At 38.3% G+C, this 18,723-nt stretch overlaps 1 protein-coding gene across 10 annotated transcripts in view; it reads left to right on the top strand.

The window, feature by feature from the left end:
* The window catches only part of Zmynd11 (zinc finger MYND-type containing 11), a 91,031-nt gene that overhangs the window by 58,956 nt on the left and 13,352 nt on the right, over positions 1 to 18,723 (top strand). For 8 of the 10 annotated variants that reach the window (XM_074056773.1, XM_074056769.1, XM_074056775.1 and 5 more), the window contains 3 exons: positions 1,179 to 1,340; positions 17,045 to 17,122; positions 17,682 to 17,774. In XM_074056773.1, coding sequence (XP_073912874.1) covers positions 1,179 to 1,340; positions 17,045 to 17,122; positions 17,682 to 17,774 — 333 coding nt within the window. The remainder of the gene's footprint in view (positions 1 to 1,178; positions 1,341 to 17,044; positions 17,123 to 17,681; positions 17,775 to 18,723) is intronic. The other 2 variants (XM_074056778.1, XM_074056777.1) reach the window with 1 other exon arrangement.

Below are 18,723 nucleotides of genomic sequence, written 5' to 3'. Positions count from 1 at the left end.
ATGTGAGTTGGAGGATGTAAATTTTGGAACATTAGTGATTCTCTACCTTTTTGAGGGAGAGGATAGTGGCACACAGTTGAACCTAGTTTCTAGAAATCACTGCTCATTGAGTGCTATATAGAACCATATTTGTTGGGAGAGTACTAACATCAGAGGAAATGAGAAGGTTGCTCAACCTTGTAAATGGTGGAGGCAATGATTTATAAAAAGAAAAATGATGGCAGAGCCCAAATGTGGAATGTCAGGGTCCCCACTGCTAACTTTGTTTTTCCTTTTGTTCATTTGGTTACCACATCTACAAAAGAAAGTTGAGAGTTAATCCATCACTCTTAAGGATATTTCAGTAAAAGCTAAGAGTGATACTTATTGAAAATGAATAATAAACTGATAGAATACTGAAGTCTTTCTGTTTGTATTTAAGTGGTACTGGCTGTACAAAGAGGTGTCACAAATTAAGAACATGTTGAGGAATGCTTGTGTACCTATAGTCATGTCCTTTTATTTCTAGGAACAGCCATATCAGGAAGTAGGCCTACTTCCCTTTTTGTTTTCTGTAATGATCTCCTCTGGAGAATGTGATTAAGCCTTGGAGTTTCACATTTTCCGTTTATTTTTCCAAATTCAGCAGACCCTAAAAATTTGGCAGTCTTTCAGAACATGGACATTCTGATTAATGTTTATTTTCAGTAAGGCATCTGATACCAAGGATGAGAAGATAAGAATAGTGAACATCACCACTTGTTACTACTCTCTCTGTTCCCTCAGTGTGCGAAGTACTTTCTATGTAATTTTTAAAAAGCAGAACAAAACAAAGGTTTGTTTATTTAAAACACTAAGCCACAGGTTGGTTTCGGGTACTCAATTTGCTGAAGAAATTATTTCTTAGATTTTATTTTTAAATGATAATATTAGAACTGAATTGGCCTTGGACTTACTTCATTTTGGACTGGTTTGCTATCAAATCACCTTAAGATATTTCTGAATATTAACACTGCTTAGGAAAGAATTTAAATTTTAAAGAAGTAAATTTCTAGATATTTTCCCTCTTGTTTTAACACAGTAAATGTCTAAAATTGTTTACAATGCCTAACTTCTGATGGACTTTAGTTTCAATTTTGTTCTTAGTCATTGCAGATATTGACAAAATGTCATACGAAATTATTTTGTATTTTTTGTAGGACTGGGAAACAGAAAATCATGACTGGTATTGTTTTGAATGCCATTTGCCTGGAGAGGTGTTGATATGTGACCTGTGTTTTCGTGTGTATCATTCCAAGTGTTTGTCTGATGAGTTCAGGCTTAGAGACAGCAGTAGTCACTGGCAGTGCCCAGTTTGCAGGGTGAGTACCTATGAGCTTTCATGTGCTGGTCAAGGGTTGAAATTGATGGATAATAGCCTCACAAAGATATCCCAGGTGGTCTTGCCAGATGAACGGGTAAAGTACTGGTGGGTGGGGGCTGTCTACCAAAATGTTGAGAAATGAACACAGAGCACTCGTAACGGACATCACAGAACATATACCATATTCCAGGGGGTGGATTCTAGAAAGTTTAATCACATAAAAAGATATTCTCTTCCTGTACTTTACACCTGTCTTTAGATTATGTGACTACTTAAATGGATAGTTTTTCCAAAAATAAATACTTATTCCATAGCAAGATCTGTTCAATAATTATAATAAACTGCACAATTTATGCTCGTCACATTGTTGAAAGCATTCTTTACTCACTTTCCACTTTATATCCATGTAATGTTGCCCTTATTTTTGTCTAGTTTTGACTGGTTTATTTTTTGCTTATATTTTATTGGGAGGGTGGAGGGATGGAAGTTGTGTATAAAGAATTCTGAATACTTGAAGCAAGTGAATTGTGCAGTAGGTGAAATGAAGACTGTGTCTGCTGTGGTTGTTGGTTGCAGTGTGCAGCGCATCTGTGCACACGGATATGTGTAACGACCAGACGCTGCACTGCATGTGGCATTGATGGCGGGGAGTGCAGAATTACTTGATTTAATCACTTACTGTGATTAAAATTCTTATTCTGGAGCCATGCAAATTGTCCAGGTTATCCATGAGTTCAGTTTGTGAATGTTTTATAATACTTAAGTAATTTAACTATTCATTTAATCTTCCAAAAATTTCTTTTCTTGTGTTTCCCCTCTTTGACATCACTCAAAAATTTCCTGCCAGCATAATGAGCAAAATGTCAGGATATATTCCTCTAGCAACTATGGCTCTACCTAAGTCTGCTGAATCCTCACTCACACCACTGTGCGTATTCAGTAGGCAGACAAAAGACAGTTGGTGACTTCTTGGTCAGATGCCAATCACCAGGTAATGACAATGATAAAGTAATGCTGGTCACTAGGTCTGAATGGATCAGTATCAAGCCTGAAGCTGTAGTTCTCTTTGAGGTCTACAAGAACACGATGTCTGTATGCACGATTTTGAGCCACAGAAAGCTGCATTAATATCCATATTTTATCCTAATGAATTTGTATTTTAAAGCAAATAATATATTTCCTATTTTCAGGTGAAAATTTACACTAGGGAAAGTGAAAATTTGATGAGATCTTAATAATAAGAGCACTAAGTTAGTAAGAATACAAGATGAGGAAAAGTGCAGGAATGACGACAGGAACAGAGGGTTGGGAGCTGGTCCTTGGTGCACCTGTCTGCATAGGCACAGCTTCTTGATCTTTAGTATGGAGTTCTAATCCTCATGGTAAAGAATTTTAAAACCTGATTTTTTGAGGAGGAGTTAAACTTTATTGGAGGTATTTTATATTTAGTATATTAAGAATGGAAATTGCACAATTACAATTCTGAAGAAAATATATAGTATTTCTTCTGTCAAAATTCACCATCAAGTTATCTGATTCCATTTCCTATAATGGCTCACACAGAAACCACAGTCATTCTTTCTCATTCTTTTCTTCTTTTTGACTTTCTTTTTGCCTTTGTCAGTTTAGATATTTTGTGATACAAGGAAATAATTATACTTCCTGAAATGATTCTGAAAGTCAATGCAAAATCTTGAATCATGCATTCCTTACATGGCCTATGAGCTGCTCTCTGGGAAGATTCAAGAGCCCGTTCTGAGGTTAAATACAGTGGAGCTTGAAGACTTCCAAAGAATTCATTGCTCTGTTAGATCCATTCTGCTGTCTCATGGTTATGATCTGGAAAAAGATAAATGCTAATAATTCCTTTCCTGAGAGAAAGAGCAATAATAACCTTGAAATTCCAGCAGAATTTTAAATATCTATAAGCTGAAGTTTTTATTTTTAAAACAAAGTGCTGAAACTTCAACAAAAACTGTATTTAATGAGTAGTAAAAGAGTGACTGACCAAATTTGCATATTCTTGGACTAGGAGGACTTGGAGTCTGTAGACTGAAACTTAAGACTGTGTTTCCAATCAGAATGACTCTCTTGCCTATTTTTTCCTTATTTCTTGGGAAAATACAGATTAACTAGATATACTAATAAGGAATTTTGAAGATAAGATACCTGTGTCAATTTCAGTACAGGTAAAAACAGTCAATGACATCCAATTTCAGATTGAAGTCAGCACCTCCTTCCTGTTTCGTGGTGGTCAGTAGACTCTGCCTTCCCAATGTTGAGGAAGTCAGTGAGGATAGGTTCTGTGCCTCCATGTCAGCCTGTGGCCACATTTAATTTACCTCAGGCAGCTTTATCTCGTATGTCTGAGTAGTTCTGAAATTTTGAGAAAATAACATGCATTATCTCAATGAAAATAACTATGAATTTTTACTAAATCTCAAGAATCTTACAACTCTGAGGATATTTCTTTGGAATGCTTTTTCTTTCTTTCTTTCTTTTTGCACTATCAAGGTTTGAACTCAGGGCCTCATCGCCTACTGTTAGAGCCACCCCTCCAGCCCTTTTTGGCTTTTTTTTTTTGGAGAGGGTCTCACTTTTTGCCCAGTGCCAGCCTCTGACTGCTATCCTCCTGCCTGTGGCCTCTCACATAAGCTGATCATAGGTGCATACTACTTACTCTTCCTGGATTGTTGGTTGAGATGGGGTTTTTATAACTTTTTACTTGGGTTAGCCACAAACTCCAACCCTCCTGATCTTCACCTCTCCAATAGCTGAGATTACAGGCATAAGCCTCTGTGCCATGTTAATGTTTGTTTTTCTAAAAAGTAGACTTTGCAGACACAGCAGGGCTTTTATTTGAAAAGCATTCTGTGAATATCTGATTAGGTTTAAATTCATTGTACATTATGTCCAGTTTTGCATTATTTTGTTATTGCATTTGTCTTGTTATTGAGAACTCATTAATTAAAAAAAATTTTTTTTAATTCTTGTAAAGCAATTCAAGTAAGGTAGAAGAGGATGAGAAAAACAAAATTCCCTGAAAACCTGTTGTATACTGGGTGAATATCCTAACACTCCCCCCTGTGTATGTGTGTGACTTTATGTCCATTACTGTATAGAGCTAGTTGCTTCCTTCCATTCAGCAATATCCCAAGCATCTTTTTGGTATGTTCTTCTTTGTTTTGGCAGTACTTACTAGGCAGGCACCCTACCACTGCCCTTTTTGCTGCGGTTGTTTTTGAGGTAGTTTCTTGCTTTAATGCCTGGACCAGGATCCTCTTACTTGTTCTTCCCTGTTTAGCTCGAATGAAAAGTGCACCACTGTGCCCACCCATTGTTTGAAATGGGGTTCAGGAACTTTTCTGCCCAGCTGGACTCGAACCACGAGTACTAAGGAATCAGGCTTGAGCCACCACACACGTATGGCCATCTTACTGTCTAAAAAGGGGGTACAGTGATTTATGTAACCATTTTTCCATCATCAGTGGAGACCTTTGTTGTTCCCCTTCTGAAGTCTCTGTCAAAGGTGCCATTTGTATTGCTGTGTAAAAGCCACACCCGATTTTCACCTTCTGAAGAAACCCATCTCGTTATTATTTATTTCTTCATGAAACTGAAGTTCATATTTTGTTTTATTTGAATTTTATTTTCCTGAAATGGCCGTGACTTTTCTGTAAAAACTGCCTGTAAGATTTTATTTGCATAAAAGAAACGCCTTTTAAAGTGTTTCTTTTTAAAGCGCAGCACAGTCCACTGTTGTCACCGTTTTCCTTTTTGTGGTGCTGGGCTTGGGCTCAGAGCCTGGTGCTTGCTAGGCAGACCCTCTACGCTTGAGCCACGCCCTAGCCTTTTATTATTATTATTATTATTTTTATTTTGTTATTCAGATAAAGTCTTGCTTTGCAGTCCTCCTCCCGATGCCCCTGCATTGCTAGGATGGCAGGTATGGGAACACAGGTGTGGGGGGATAGGTGCCACCATGTCCAGCTTATCTGTTGAGATGGGGTCTTGCTAACTTTGTGTTGCCCAGGCTGGCCTTGAACCGCTATGCTCCCGATCTCTGCCTCCTGAGAAGCTGGGATTACATGTGTGAGTCGCAACACCTGATAGTCATATTTTTTAAAAGAAAGGAATTATGTCCATCTTTGTAACTTTATCTGACCACTTTTGGTAGGGTGCGTCCACTGAAGTAGGATTCTCACAGGATTTTCACATTTACAGTTTTGGTAACAATCCCATCTTGTCCCTCACACTATTATACCCATTTACACCACGGCACGTGAAAATGTTTTTCAATTTTTCTTGCCAATTTGATAGGATAAAGGTGGATGTCTTATTTTAATTTACTTCATTTTCATATTTAGTTTCCAAATTATAAAGTCGCTTCATCCTTTGAAACCATGGTTAAGGGTTTGTGTGTATGCAGGTGTCTACATGGTCTTGTATATACATGCACTTCGTGTGCACAGATATCTGTGTGGCCTCGTGTATATGTGCACCGTGAGTGCACATGGATGTCTGTGTGGCCTTGTGTATGTGTGCGTGATGTACACCCATAAGCCTGTGAGGGAAATGATGACAGTTTGCTAAGTACTAACCTTCACAGGTAAGGTGGCCTTACATACAAACCTCAGAGCCACCACTAGGCATCACCACATTGCCTTTTAGAGAGGTGCTGCCTTTTCTACAGTGCTGCCAGTGGACTCTCCGTGCTCCCCAGTGTGAGCCATTGACCACATGTGTCTTCTGAACCCTTGAATGTGGTTTATGGACTGAAGAACTGGATTTCAGTTGCCAAATGTGGCTTGTGTCTCCATAGTAAGCAGTGCAGTCATAGAACATTTATATTCTAAATGCCTTTACTACGCCAGCAGAAGCATCATCCTGATAAAATGGTGGCCTCATGAGAGTGGACTGGTGTTTGTCTCCCCATCAAACCACAGTTACTACTTTAAGGATTCTGAAAGAGTTGCTTCCCACCACCCCTTCTCCCTGAAGCGTGCCCAGCAGTTCTGTCTGCACAGACTGAAGGCTGAGGAGTTGTCTAGGCTTGCTCTGGATGCAGTATCTCCTGAAAAGCCAGAAGGTCCACATTAGGGACTAACGAAACAAGTAGAGGATGTATCATTCAGACAAAACAATCGGTACTTTCCAGGTGGACAGTGGAGACGGAATTTGGAGACCGATTCTCTGCCTCCTCTTTTAAATATGTTCAGTTCCTTATGTAAATGACTTTTGTTTTCATAACTTACCGCCATTTCAACTCAGATAATGCAGTTTTTACACTTGTAGTAAAATTGTAAAGCAGATTGTAGAGCACTGAGTTGTGTGTGCTGTGCCTTTGCTCAGTGAGTCATGTAGGAAGTGGGTGAGCGGGAAGGTGGTGTGGCCTGCTGTTTGCTTTTCCAGCTGCCTCTGAAATGGAACATGGAGCCACTGACATTTCTCCAAAGAGTTAAACCTTAGGATTTTATAGTTGTTTTGTCATGCAAGAATTTTATATTATGTCATTCAGTGAACTCTGGATCATGGCACATCCCATGAAATGTTTAAGTGAAGGGATCAATGCATGTCCCAAACGAGACAATATTAAGGTAATGGACAGGGACACACTTATTCCAGAATGACTTCAAACACTAGGAATTACTCATTACCCCCTAAAGGGTTTAGATGAGATTTTTCTCTGTTTAAGGATTGCAAATTTAAGATATATGTTAATGTACAAGTTTTATGGGGAATTAACCTGCTAATAAAATATACAAGCATAAAAAATATAGATAATGAAGTAAAGAGGAACAAGCGTTGGAGAACTGGATAGTGACTTTAGATGAAGCTCTCGTGCACTTGCGTGAGCTCTTGTACATGTGGTTCTCTGCTTCCTGCTCCTGGCTTAGCAGTCCATGATGTGGGGAGCCAATCTGTACAGTGCTTCCATACTGGCAGGAGCTGTTCCTGAAGTTTCCCTATACTGAAGCTTCCTTTAAATATTTACAGTGAAGTGATATGTCCTACAAGAAACTTAATTCCTTAAAATAGACAGAGAAATCTATGGAAAGCACTTAATATTAAGTTTCACATTAAGAGCCAGGTACAGTAATACATTGTAAACCCAGCACTCAGGAGCCTGAGGCAAGAGGATCAAGACCAGCTACAAAGGGAGACCCTATTTCAGAAAAGAAAACAAAACAAAACAAAAAGTTCACGTTAAGCCCCCAGTGCTTTTTTCTTCCCCACTGTATGGGTTATAGGATAGCCTGTAGGCAGATAAAAGTAAAAAGGGACTTGTCAGTGTTGACTTAGTTCACAGTGATTGTGTGGATGGCATTTTCCCTGTGACTTTCTGTTCATGAGGGAGTTAAAGTTATAAAGAAAACAGTCTCTTAAAACCAGAGATAGAAACTTTCTTCTGACCCAGCTTTCGTGCTTTAGAGTGTGTAGGCAGTACGTTTTTCCTCATTTCAAAAGAAGAGTGATGCTTGTTTAATGTTCAGAATGAAATCGGGCCCTATGCTAAATGAAAATATTTTGGACATAAATTCCTTATTTTTATCTGCTATGAAACTATAAATACTCAAGCTTTTTGGTCAGTCTTCCTTTGTGAATGTGGGAAGTTTATTAATATTCTTACCACCAAAATAAGTACTTTTCCTTTCAAGAGACATATTAACAAACCTAGAATGGAAATTTGATTCTTCAGCAGAAGATTTTTTTTTTTTGATGGGGGGAGGTACTGGGGCTTGAACTCATGACCTCACACTTGCTAGGCAGGTGCTTTACCATTTGAGCTACTCTACCAGCCCCTTGGAAATTTGATTCCTAAGTAAAATAGAAGTTACTGGCCTTTTTTAATGGTAGGAGATTATAACTTTGAAAACAATAATGAATATTAGTCACATGGGTCATATAGTTTTTGAAGACACATGGGTCATATAGTTTTTATAAGACTAAAGTAGAAATTTAATTTTGAAAGATCATGTCTAAGCCCAGCACTTTCACTGGTTTTAACCAGAGGAAAAGGCAATGGGAGCATTGGTAAAGGCAAAGATTGTAAAAACTGGGTGCAGTGCATACAAGTGTAAAGGCCTTTGCATTGTCTTCTAATCTCTGTAAAACTACCTAAGCCCATGCTAACTCACATATTTTATATGTGCATTTCCATGATGAATTTAACAACGTCATGGTCAAACAGACTTGGATATGAGTATGAAATGTGAGTGGCAGTGCATTTGGTCTTTGCGCCTTCTCTTTTTGGTGACTTGTCAGAATCTTAATTGAATTATATCTTTAATTTTAACTGTAAGGAATTGGGACATTGACTAATTTCTATAGCAGGATGACCGTGACTTAATCAGATATATAGAAAACAGGCTCATTTAGTGTTTGCAGTATTGATGAACTGAAAATGTATGCAGCATGCAAAAAGTTTCCTTTTATTGTCTCCACAGTGCTAAATGCATATGGTTGGATGGAGGGAGTGGGGAGCTAGGCAGGTTGTATCTCCTTGGCTACAAGTCATCCTCCTTAAACAAAAGACAAGTAATACTTGCACCTTGACACAAAAACAAAAAGACATTTTAATTTCTTGTGGAAAAGAATGGAAATTTCAGAGGAATATATTCTGCCTTTGGCTTTTCAGTCTTCTTTATTATTTTTTTTTAAATTTTTGTACTGGGGGAACATTGTGACATTTACAAATGTTTTTACAATATATCATAGTCAAATTCACCCCTCCCTCATTCTCCTCTACCCAACTCCCTTCAGTCTTGTTCTTTAAGACTAGTGTTGTATAAAAGAGGGGAGGAACAAGTAGATACAAATCCTGTGTTCCATAAAAATTTTGGCATCCTTTTCCAATACCCAACTCCTATAGAAAACCACAAAGGGGCTTGAAGTTACCCTTTAAAGGTCATCAATATTAAATAATAAAATGCCCTACATGTATAATACCCCTCTGTGGGTAGCTGATATCTTAGATGTAGTGAATTTAGAAATACTGTGGGGATTGTGACCTATAGAATTAATTAAGTTGAGAGATGCTTTAATATTTGTTAAATCACTCCAGAGTGGATGCTTCCAGGTTGCTCATGATCTCAGTCAAAACTTTTTGGCTTCCATTAAAGAAGAAAGAGCTGACTTATAAAATCAATGAAAACAGATGCAGCAACATTAGCATTCAGTGTTTTTGTCCATCCAGATAAACAAGTCTTGAAACACTGTGCCTTAGTGCTTCTTCAGGACTGACCTGTTGGCTAGGGAGTGGCATGCGAGAAGTCTTATTTGCCACTGTACTCCAAGAACCTACCTGCAGTGTTCTTAGAACTTGAATTATCCTACAAGTTCCAACTTTTGCCTGTAAGAAGGCATAGTTGTAATAATTTAGAGGATGTTTTAAAACTTAAATTATTTTTATCAAATTAAAAAAAAAACTTGCCAGAAACTCAGGACAAATAACTATTGCTGGATTGGCTGTAGGACATTTAGGATGGCACTGTGGAACTGGTGTAGGTCAGTGTGATTCATTGCATGTGCAGAAGTGGATAGGTCAATGCTGATAACAGGTATGCAGCACTGCTCTTCTGGTCTTGTAGATACAAGCTGATTTTAGTTTGTTAATACTGGGGGTGAGAAAACCTGACTGCAGGTATATTTTTAGAAAATAATTCTAGAAAATGATTTGTGTCCTAGTGGTTTAGGAGAAGGCAACTCTATTTTTCAAGTCTCAGATCTTGTGATTTCTTTATTAGTGGTTCTAGAGAATGCTACAGGCTTCAATTTCCATAATAACATAAACAATTTATGTACAGATGAACTTCATTTTGATTCTTTTGTGTTCTGTGATTATAGTTACAGAGAAGACCTTGAAATTTATTAATTACTAAAATAACATTGGTACTTTATATGCAAATTAGTGTTTCTCCAAATAAGATCCAGAGGCCACCTGAACCAAATCACCTGGTGTGCTTATTTAAAAACCAGACATTCTCTGGGGATGAGGCTTGGGAAGCTGCATGTCCAAGGAAGGACCACAGACCACAGATAGTCTGTACTCATGCTCACGCAGGGGAGCTCTTGATGATGGTGGGCTGTCTTGAAAGTCAGCAGAGGATAGTTAGCTGTCATCTGGCAATGACACACTTCACACGTCAGAATAAACAAAATTCCTAACATTGGTCATAATACACTAATGTGGACTCAGGTGTGAATAACTTGCTCATACATTTGGAAGAGCCCTTATATTCTTATTTTTTATTTTTTTTTAAATATGTGTGGTGCTGAGGATTGAACCCAGGACCTTGCTCATGCCAGGCAAGTGCTTTACCACTGAGCTACACTCCCAGCCCAAATAGCTACATGGAAGATTTTTAGTAGTTAGTCAGAAAATCGTGAGCCAAATACTATACAAGTCCATCCTCAAAGAACATTGAAGTAGTTTATGATGGACCCTACCTTCAGAAAACTTAGACTCTAATTCAGGGGTCCACCAATGTTTTTTTGTACTGCCCACAAACTAAGAATGGGCTTGCATTACTAAATTGTTGAAGAAAAATTAAGAGAGGAATAATATTTTTGTGATGTGAAAATGCTAAAAAAATTTCAAATATCAGTATTCAAAAATTTTTTAAAAACATAATCATACTCATGTAACACATACATCGTTTATAACTACTGTTTTACAACAATAAAGCAGTTGGGAAAGAGACCAACTGAGTGATTACACAGCCTAAAATATTTTCTATCTGGTCCTTTGCAATGAAAAGTTTTGTCAGCTGCTGGTCAGTCTGTTGTAGAAGGAACATTCTAGGTATTGGAAATATCTAAGACAGTTTGAAACTCATTTTTATTCACAGGTGACTTGGACAAGGTGAACCCTAGCATCATAAATGTATATTGCCTTAAAAAAGACATCAGGATTTCTGATTTTTCACTTTTGGATCTTTACACAGTATATTGAAATGATAAAGGTTTCCACAAGTTCATTGTCTGTCAAAATATGTTTCTGTGACTGAGACCTCTAGGTTTGAAAAATTCAAACCACTGAAGCCAGAATGTTCTTTCAAATAGTGATCCTTGGACATCATTGTCAACAATCAGCTATGGTAAACCTTGACAGGGTAATAGTCGCCAGTGATAACTTTCAGCAAAACTCCCTGCTGCACACGTGTGGTTAGAGGCTCCACTCATGCCTTGGCTACTGTTTGTACTAGAATCATTTGATTTGATAGCCCCATGATTATTTGTAACTGGCTTAAGGATCCTTTGTTCAAGAAGATGTCCAAGAATTTCCTATTATTTTTCCTTTGAGTACAGGAAGGCAAACCCTCAATTGTCTGTAACTTATTTAAGAACACCTTACAGTAGTAGACATCATATCCCATTTCAGCTGTGTGACTGCTGTCATTTTAGAATAGCTGCAGTGACCTTGCCATGAAAGAGAAGATTTCTTTCTGTCTTATTTGTAGATGCTGACGGAATCCCTCCCACATGCTGGCAGGGGCCAGTACTTACTGTGTTTTGTTATGCTGAGTTTTGACCTGAACATTGTCATAGGGAGGCTCTTAATGAAGAATCCTAAAGCTTGTAAATAGAGAATAGAGTTCTTCCAAGCCTGACAGAGAGAGATGGGTCTGAAGTAATCTGCACACATTTGGGGTGTTGCTTTTCTGGTCTGACCTTGTTGTGAGGAACCATCTGCTTAGTTGTATTACAAAGTAGTGCTGACCGCAAAAGCTATTCCTTAATTTCTGTTGGGTGTAATATGCTTCCTTCAAGCCTTCTAGATGCCACAGTTTGGCTGATGAGCACCAACTGAAACGCTTTGCCGTGAAAACATCATAGTGCAGCTCAAGGTTATGTTACCTAAGAAGGTGTTAGAGCAAAAGTCTTAGAGGACAGCCCTGAGACAGAAGGTGCAATGCCCTGTTGACTTCTTGGTGAACTACTAAATCTAAATTACAACTGGAAACTGTTGGAAAGAAAACCACAAGTTTATCAAAAGACTTGTGAAAGCATTTTGCAGCAAATACGTTGTTCCCAAAAATTATTGAGAGAGATTGGCTTCCTGGTCTTTGTCTCATTTGCTTCTGTTCACAAAGCTCCACAGCTTGCAAGTCTGGGCTGGGGATTGAGTCAGCCTCTGGCATCCAGTCACAGCACTGTGGCATGACCATTGTGCATGTACGTCCTCAAGTGTGCAGTGTATTTAAGCTCTTGAAAGTGGTCTTATAGTGTCAGGAATAGAAGCCGTTATTTTTCACCAGAAAAGGTGTGTTGGGCACAGGTAAAAAATAAAAATATGCATATAATATGAAAGCTTTCAACAAGATACTCTTCTCTGGCTCTAAAATTCCTTTTGATCAGTCCCAGACAGCCAAAATCATTAGGTTTCTAACCAGAACAAATGAAAAGAACCACAGATACTTAACAGGTAGCCACCACAGCATTTTTGACAAATACAAAAGAGGTGTATTCCTCTTTGCATGAGTGAGTAGACTATGACTCGATGTGAGGATTTAAAACACAGGTGTGGTGGACTTCAAGGTCACTTTAAAATAGACTTTTCAAGATACATCACTTTATGCTCTTAGGACAGCAGCAAAATTAAAATCTCAGCTGCTGCCTCAGCTCGTGCTGCACACGACTGTGTGACAGGCAACCTTTTTTTTATGACATTAGACGGTGAAGACTGCACATTACACACTGAGGGCTTTTAGAATGATCGGTGCCTAGGCCCCATCCCTTGACAACTCTGTTAGAACCTCTGGGAGAGGTGCCTAGACATTGGTGTCTTTTTCCTATGAGGAAAAACTTACATGCACAAGAGCCCATGGTACCATTTGAGGAATAGACAAGGGCATGTAACCCAAATCTCATGAGCCACAGGAAACTCACTCTTGTCCCACCCCCTCCCAGAAAACCATTGTTCTGATTATCTTCCATCGTAGGTGAGCTTGCCTATTGCGGGACTTACTATAAACGGACAGTGTTGTTTGAAGGCTTACCAGCTGGTTCTCCTGCGGTAACACTCAAGTAAGATATCTGACTCTGAGGAGCACTTTGCTAAGCGGGAATAGATTTTCTTGGAGTAGAACATGAAGGTAATATTTTGAAAGCATCCTGCCTAGTTTTCATCAGATGCAGCTAAGGATGGGGGTGGGTCCTGTCCATTTTGATGGTTCCTGGCACTCTTTTCTGAAATAGCATTTTTCCAGGCTCAGACCCTCTTTTTTAATTACACTTAGATGAAAAGAGATACTCTAGCAATCTGGCTCTAAGGAAATTTAAACATAACACAAAATCACATTTTCACCTTCTATTGTATGATGTAGTTTCATGAAATTAAGGCTGTCATCATGAACTCTATGCAATCATAACCTTACCAAAAATGAAGAAATGTTTCTGGTTACACTAAATTAGAATTCACTTAAAAATGAAAGCAGACAAAACCTGGGCTTGTGAGAGTTTGTAACATCTACAGTTTGTGTAGATGAAGCCAGCAGGAATTGAGCATAGACCTTATTTGAACTGGTGGTTATGGGAGCAAGCTGGCACACAAGTTACCCAAACCCAACCAAGTAAAGTGTGATTTCTCATACTGTCACAAAGTGCTTCAACAGTTTGTTTGTCTCAAAGAAGGAACGGTCTAAGTAGAATGCTTTAGTGATAGCAATACTAATTTGGAGTCTAGCAATGCATAATTTTTGCCCATAGAGAAATACTAGATTGCTTTATTTTGTAAACTTAGATACAAGCTAACAGAGTGAACTAATTTAGAAGTTTACATTTAGAGCACAGAGAATAAACACATTCTTGCGTATAGAGGGACTTCATTCTGGATGTGGTTAGGCTAGTTGGTAGTGCTGACACCCTCTCCACTGTCATTACTCAAGTGATGGTGGACAGCCTAGAGCTAAGCTGTCTCATTGCCCAGCTGGGCTTGAGTTATTCAGAGGAGGGTATTCCTGTCCTGTCCTTGTTAAATTGATGAAATGGCTGGACACAATATTTAGTGAACATTAAAATTATATTTCCATGTTGGTTGCATATTTCCTCTGAATCATTTGTTATCTACTCTCTAATAGACCATAACCCCACCAATAGTATTACAAGCCTGGTGTAGATTACTATGATATCTGGATGTACACATGTTTATAACAATGATAAGATTGATAGTTTGAAATTAATAGTGCTAATATTGTACTCAAACTGTTGTAGAGTTGACATGGTGGCAGGGCATGTAGCATTTGTTTTCATTCTCCTTGTTAAAGTGATACTGTTTTCTGTGTGCCAAGAAAAAAGCAGCCATCTCTAACCCTCTGACCTTTTCTTCTCTCCACATCTGACAGCTCATCAAACTGTTCATTTAGTGTGGAGAGCAATGCATCACAGACTGTCCACGCTAGTAAGAATGTCTGTGCACAGCGTTCGTGGAGAAGCTGCTTGTGCCTCATTTCCACCTTGCACATCTTCTGCACCCTTGCCTGGCAGGATGTAGAGATCCAGCGCCATTCTCTACTGTAGGGTGCTGTACGGGGCGGCCCTGGAAGTCCTCAAGTGCTTGCATGTGCAAGAGTCACAGGACACCTTAGTAACCATTGGAGTGATTTTATGTGCTCTTGCACAAAAACATTAATTAATCAGAAGTCAGTGAGGGGTACATGAGATACTTAGCTCTCTTTTGCCACTCCACGTGCACACAGACTTTAAAACATTATGCACCATAAGTGTGTGCAGTTTTATTATGTCAGTTTTTTAATTATAAACAACAAAAGACTTGCCAACCCAAGTCACTGCAGAAACAAACTTACTGACTGGAGTTCTCTGTATATGTTTTTTTTTTTTTTACTGGTTTTTTTTCTTTATTGTTGTGTTGGATGGGGGTACATTGTGTCATTTACAAAGGTTCTTACAGTGTATCAACTATATCACACTTGAAATCACCCCCTCCCCCAGTTCCTGGAATAGTTACAACAGGTATCATTTTTGCATTTACACACGTGTACCCATGTTTTGCACTTTATTCATCTTCCCTCCTACTCCTTTCCCTGCCACCTCCCCGTCCCACTAGTGCCAACCCTCTAAGTTGTGTCTGTAAGATTGCTTACATAAGATTTGCATATGGGCAAAACCTTGCTTGAGAATTTCTCTAGTTCTTCATTCATTTCCCCCTTAATATGGCCATGGTATTTATTTGAAATTCAGCTAAGTTCATTTGTTCCTGTTTGAGGAAAGAGACAAGAGAGAGAGAGAGAGAGAGAGAGAGAATAAGAATATATTCTAAAACTGTATCACCCTCTTTCTCCAAAAAGACTGTAAACTTGGGGTCCAGGAAGTTTCATTCCATTTTAAACTCCACAGCTATGCCATTGGTGCTCAGTCTGGGTTGTGCATCAAAGCCACCCAGTGAATTAACAAATAAACATAGGTCCACAGGCCCTGCCACCAGATTTTAACCAAGATACCCAGACTAATGCCCTGCTGCATTTGAAAAAAGTTCCATCTATGAGTCAGGTGCATGGCAGGATCAGAAAAACTGCTGTAGGATCGGCATGAATTTTAGAAGCTGTGTGCCTAGCTCACAGAGCTGACTAAGGAGAAAAGCCTTGAGTCCAGGTGAGAAGCACAAGCGTCAGGAAGCTAGCACTTAAATAGGAGCTGGGTGTGGTAGCACATACCTGTAATCCTAGCTCTTGATAGGTGGAGACTGGAGGATTGAGAGCTTAAGGCCAGCCTGGGATACATGGGAAGACCCTGTCAAGAAACAAACAAAAAAATTATTGGTTTTTAGATAATGAAGTCGTTTTCCACTCTCTATTCAGATACTTTATGTTGTATGCATGTTCAATCTATTCAATTAAGCTTAGCTAAAAATCCTGTTATATGAGAAATATTAGCTGTTTTCTCTATGTATTTAGCATTTACATAAATAGAGTTCTTTTGCAGGAATTGTATTATTGGACAGAGAATCATACTGTTGTGACTTGAAAAAGTTTAAGCGTCCATTACAGTAGTGGCCAGACAGCTCAGTTCCTCAGCGGTACAATCTAATTACCTTTTTTCTTACCTTGACTGGTGGGAATGTGTGTCCTTGCTTCCTGGCTGTCTAGAAATGACATAAAAGGTAGAATCTGATCTTTTTTTTTCCCTTCAAGTTAGAGTATTCTGAGAGATAGTGGAATAATAACTTAATTAGCTTGTAGGCCAAACTAATAGAAACAGGAATTATTACTGAGTAGCTCCATAACATTTAAAATAGGTATGTTAGTGTACAGTTGTACTATGCATAATTCATGTGACGTAGAGTTCTTAAATAATACTTTTGACAAAGAATAATAGTTGAAAATCTCTGTTCAATATTACAAATTTAAGATGTTCCCTAAAGGTCGTCAATCTTTGATAAAGTAAGTGATTCTTCACTATATCTATTTCTTTTATCGAAAAATTGCTTGCAGTTTTAAAATATCAAGAAAACTTTTAAAAATCATCTCTACTACATCAAACACATCATTGTATTTTTCAGTTCCTGCCTTGTAAGTTCAGTGCTATTTTTGTTAAGCAAATTTCAAAGCTCTCTCTTTATATAATGATGAAAATAGTGTGTCTTAATAAAATCTTTGCGTACTGTGATCCTGTAATATTTTTATGTGAATGTGGACGTATGACTGATCAGACTTTCTCTTTGGCCTCTTCTTTCTCCAACAGAGCATTAAGAAGAAGAACACAAACAAGCAGGAGATGGGCACATACCTGAGGTTCATTGTCTCCCGCATGAAGGAGAGGGTGAGTGCTGCAGAGGAACCCTTCATACTCTCCCCAGTAGGCTTCAGTCCGCTTTAGTCTTTCAGTTAGCCTCCTAAATGCTAGTATTACAGGCATGGGCCACCACACCCAGCTACTGTCATAATTCTTTTCTGTTCTATACTGGACTAGATTTTATTTTGTTTTGTCTTTGTTTTTTGACATAGACATTTTATTAGCTGCATTGGATTAGAAACACATTTTAAAATTTTGTTTCTCAAAATGAAATGGAATTTCTAAAATAACTGATCTTTCTATCAGAACATTAAGGAATACCATATCACACTGCATAGTATATACATATGCATTTTTCAGTTACGTTTTTGCTTTTTTTGGTGGTACTGGGGTTTGAACTCAGGGCCTTGCTAATGCTAGGCAAGTGTTCTACCACTTGAGCCATACCCCCAGCCCTCCATCAAGTTTTAAAGTACTGCTTAGAAGATTTCTCTTAAAAGTATAAAATATTTTGAGTTTTAGAAATTGATGTTTTATTTGTCTCTCTTTAGCCACATTTAAAATCCACATATCTAAAACCTTCTAGGCCATAGATCTTAATAAGAAGGGGAAAGACAACAAGCACCCGATGTATCGGAGGCTGGTGCATTCAGCTGTTGACGTTCCCACCATACAAGAGGTAATTCACTTCCACTTCAAATACATTTTTTAATAATCAAGTTACAACATACATAAGCAGTTAAGCAGTGAGTCTAGTTGCCCTTCTTTCCCTGAGTGCATTTTCTCCAGTTTCTTACTAAAACAAGGAAAAACATAACTGCCAGATGAAGCATTATTACTTGTAAATTTCCTGTACTTACTCCAATGCAAATTAGGTGTTGCCTTTAAAAGGCCTGGTTTTAACAACTTGTAGCTTTTTGATACTCGCTGATTAAAGTCAGGGTGACTAGCCTGGACAGTTCAGTATCTCACATGTCAAGCACTCACTTCTGGACTTGGTTTCCAGTTCTCACAGTGGCACTTTGGAATTCTCTTCGGTAGACCTTACAACATAGAACTCGTATTGAATCCTGGGACAGACTAAAATGGACAAAATAAAAGTTATGACTAGAAAACTTATTCTTAAAACAATTTTGACTGCTTTTGCCAAGGATTTTTTAATAAGTTTGTTGATATTAAATTATAAATTAAAACAATCTAATAGAACATGTAGATATGTTTCCAATCAGGATTGGTAAATTGCTTTTTGTACTTCTGTATGACAAAAATTTAGAATCTAATGGTTGGCCATGATAACCTATAAGAAGACCACAGGAATAATTTAATATCATAAGTTTCTTAAGCTTCTTTAGTAGCTGAGAAAAACTATGGCTAGATTATGTGAGTATAAGATAAGGATAAATGAAGGCTATTCCCTCAATGTGGCTGGCAAATCCTGGAACAAAAACAAGTAATTTCAATTTTACCTTTTACACCCAAATTCCATAGCTCTAGGATGGGCCTGTCACCTCCACTATAGACCTGTAAAGGATACTTAAGAACCCCCCTACCCCCCCTACCCCCCCACCCCCGCCTTTGCTCACACAGTTTCCTTCCTGATGAAATCCTCCAAGATGCAGGTCAGGTGC

The sequence above is a fragment of the Castor canadensis genome, chromosome 15 (assembly GCF_047511655.1).
Source record: "Castor canadensis chromosome 15, mCasCan1.hap1v2, whole genome shotgun sequence".
Classification (NCBI taxonomy): Eukaryota; Metazoa; Chordata; class Mammalia; order Rodentia; family Castoridae; genus Castor; species Castor canadensis.
Note: the sequence above shows the minus strand (reverse complement) of the source record. Positions and strands in the feature narration are given on the sequence as shown.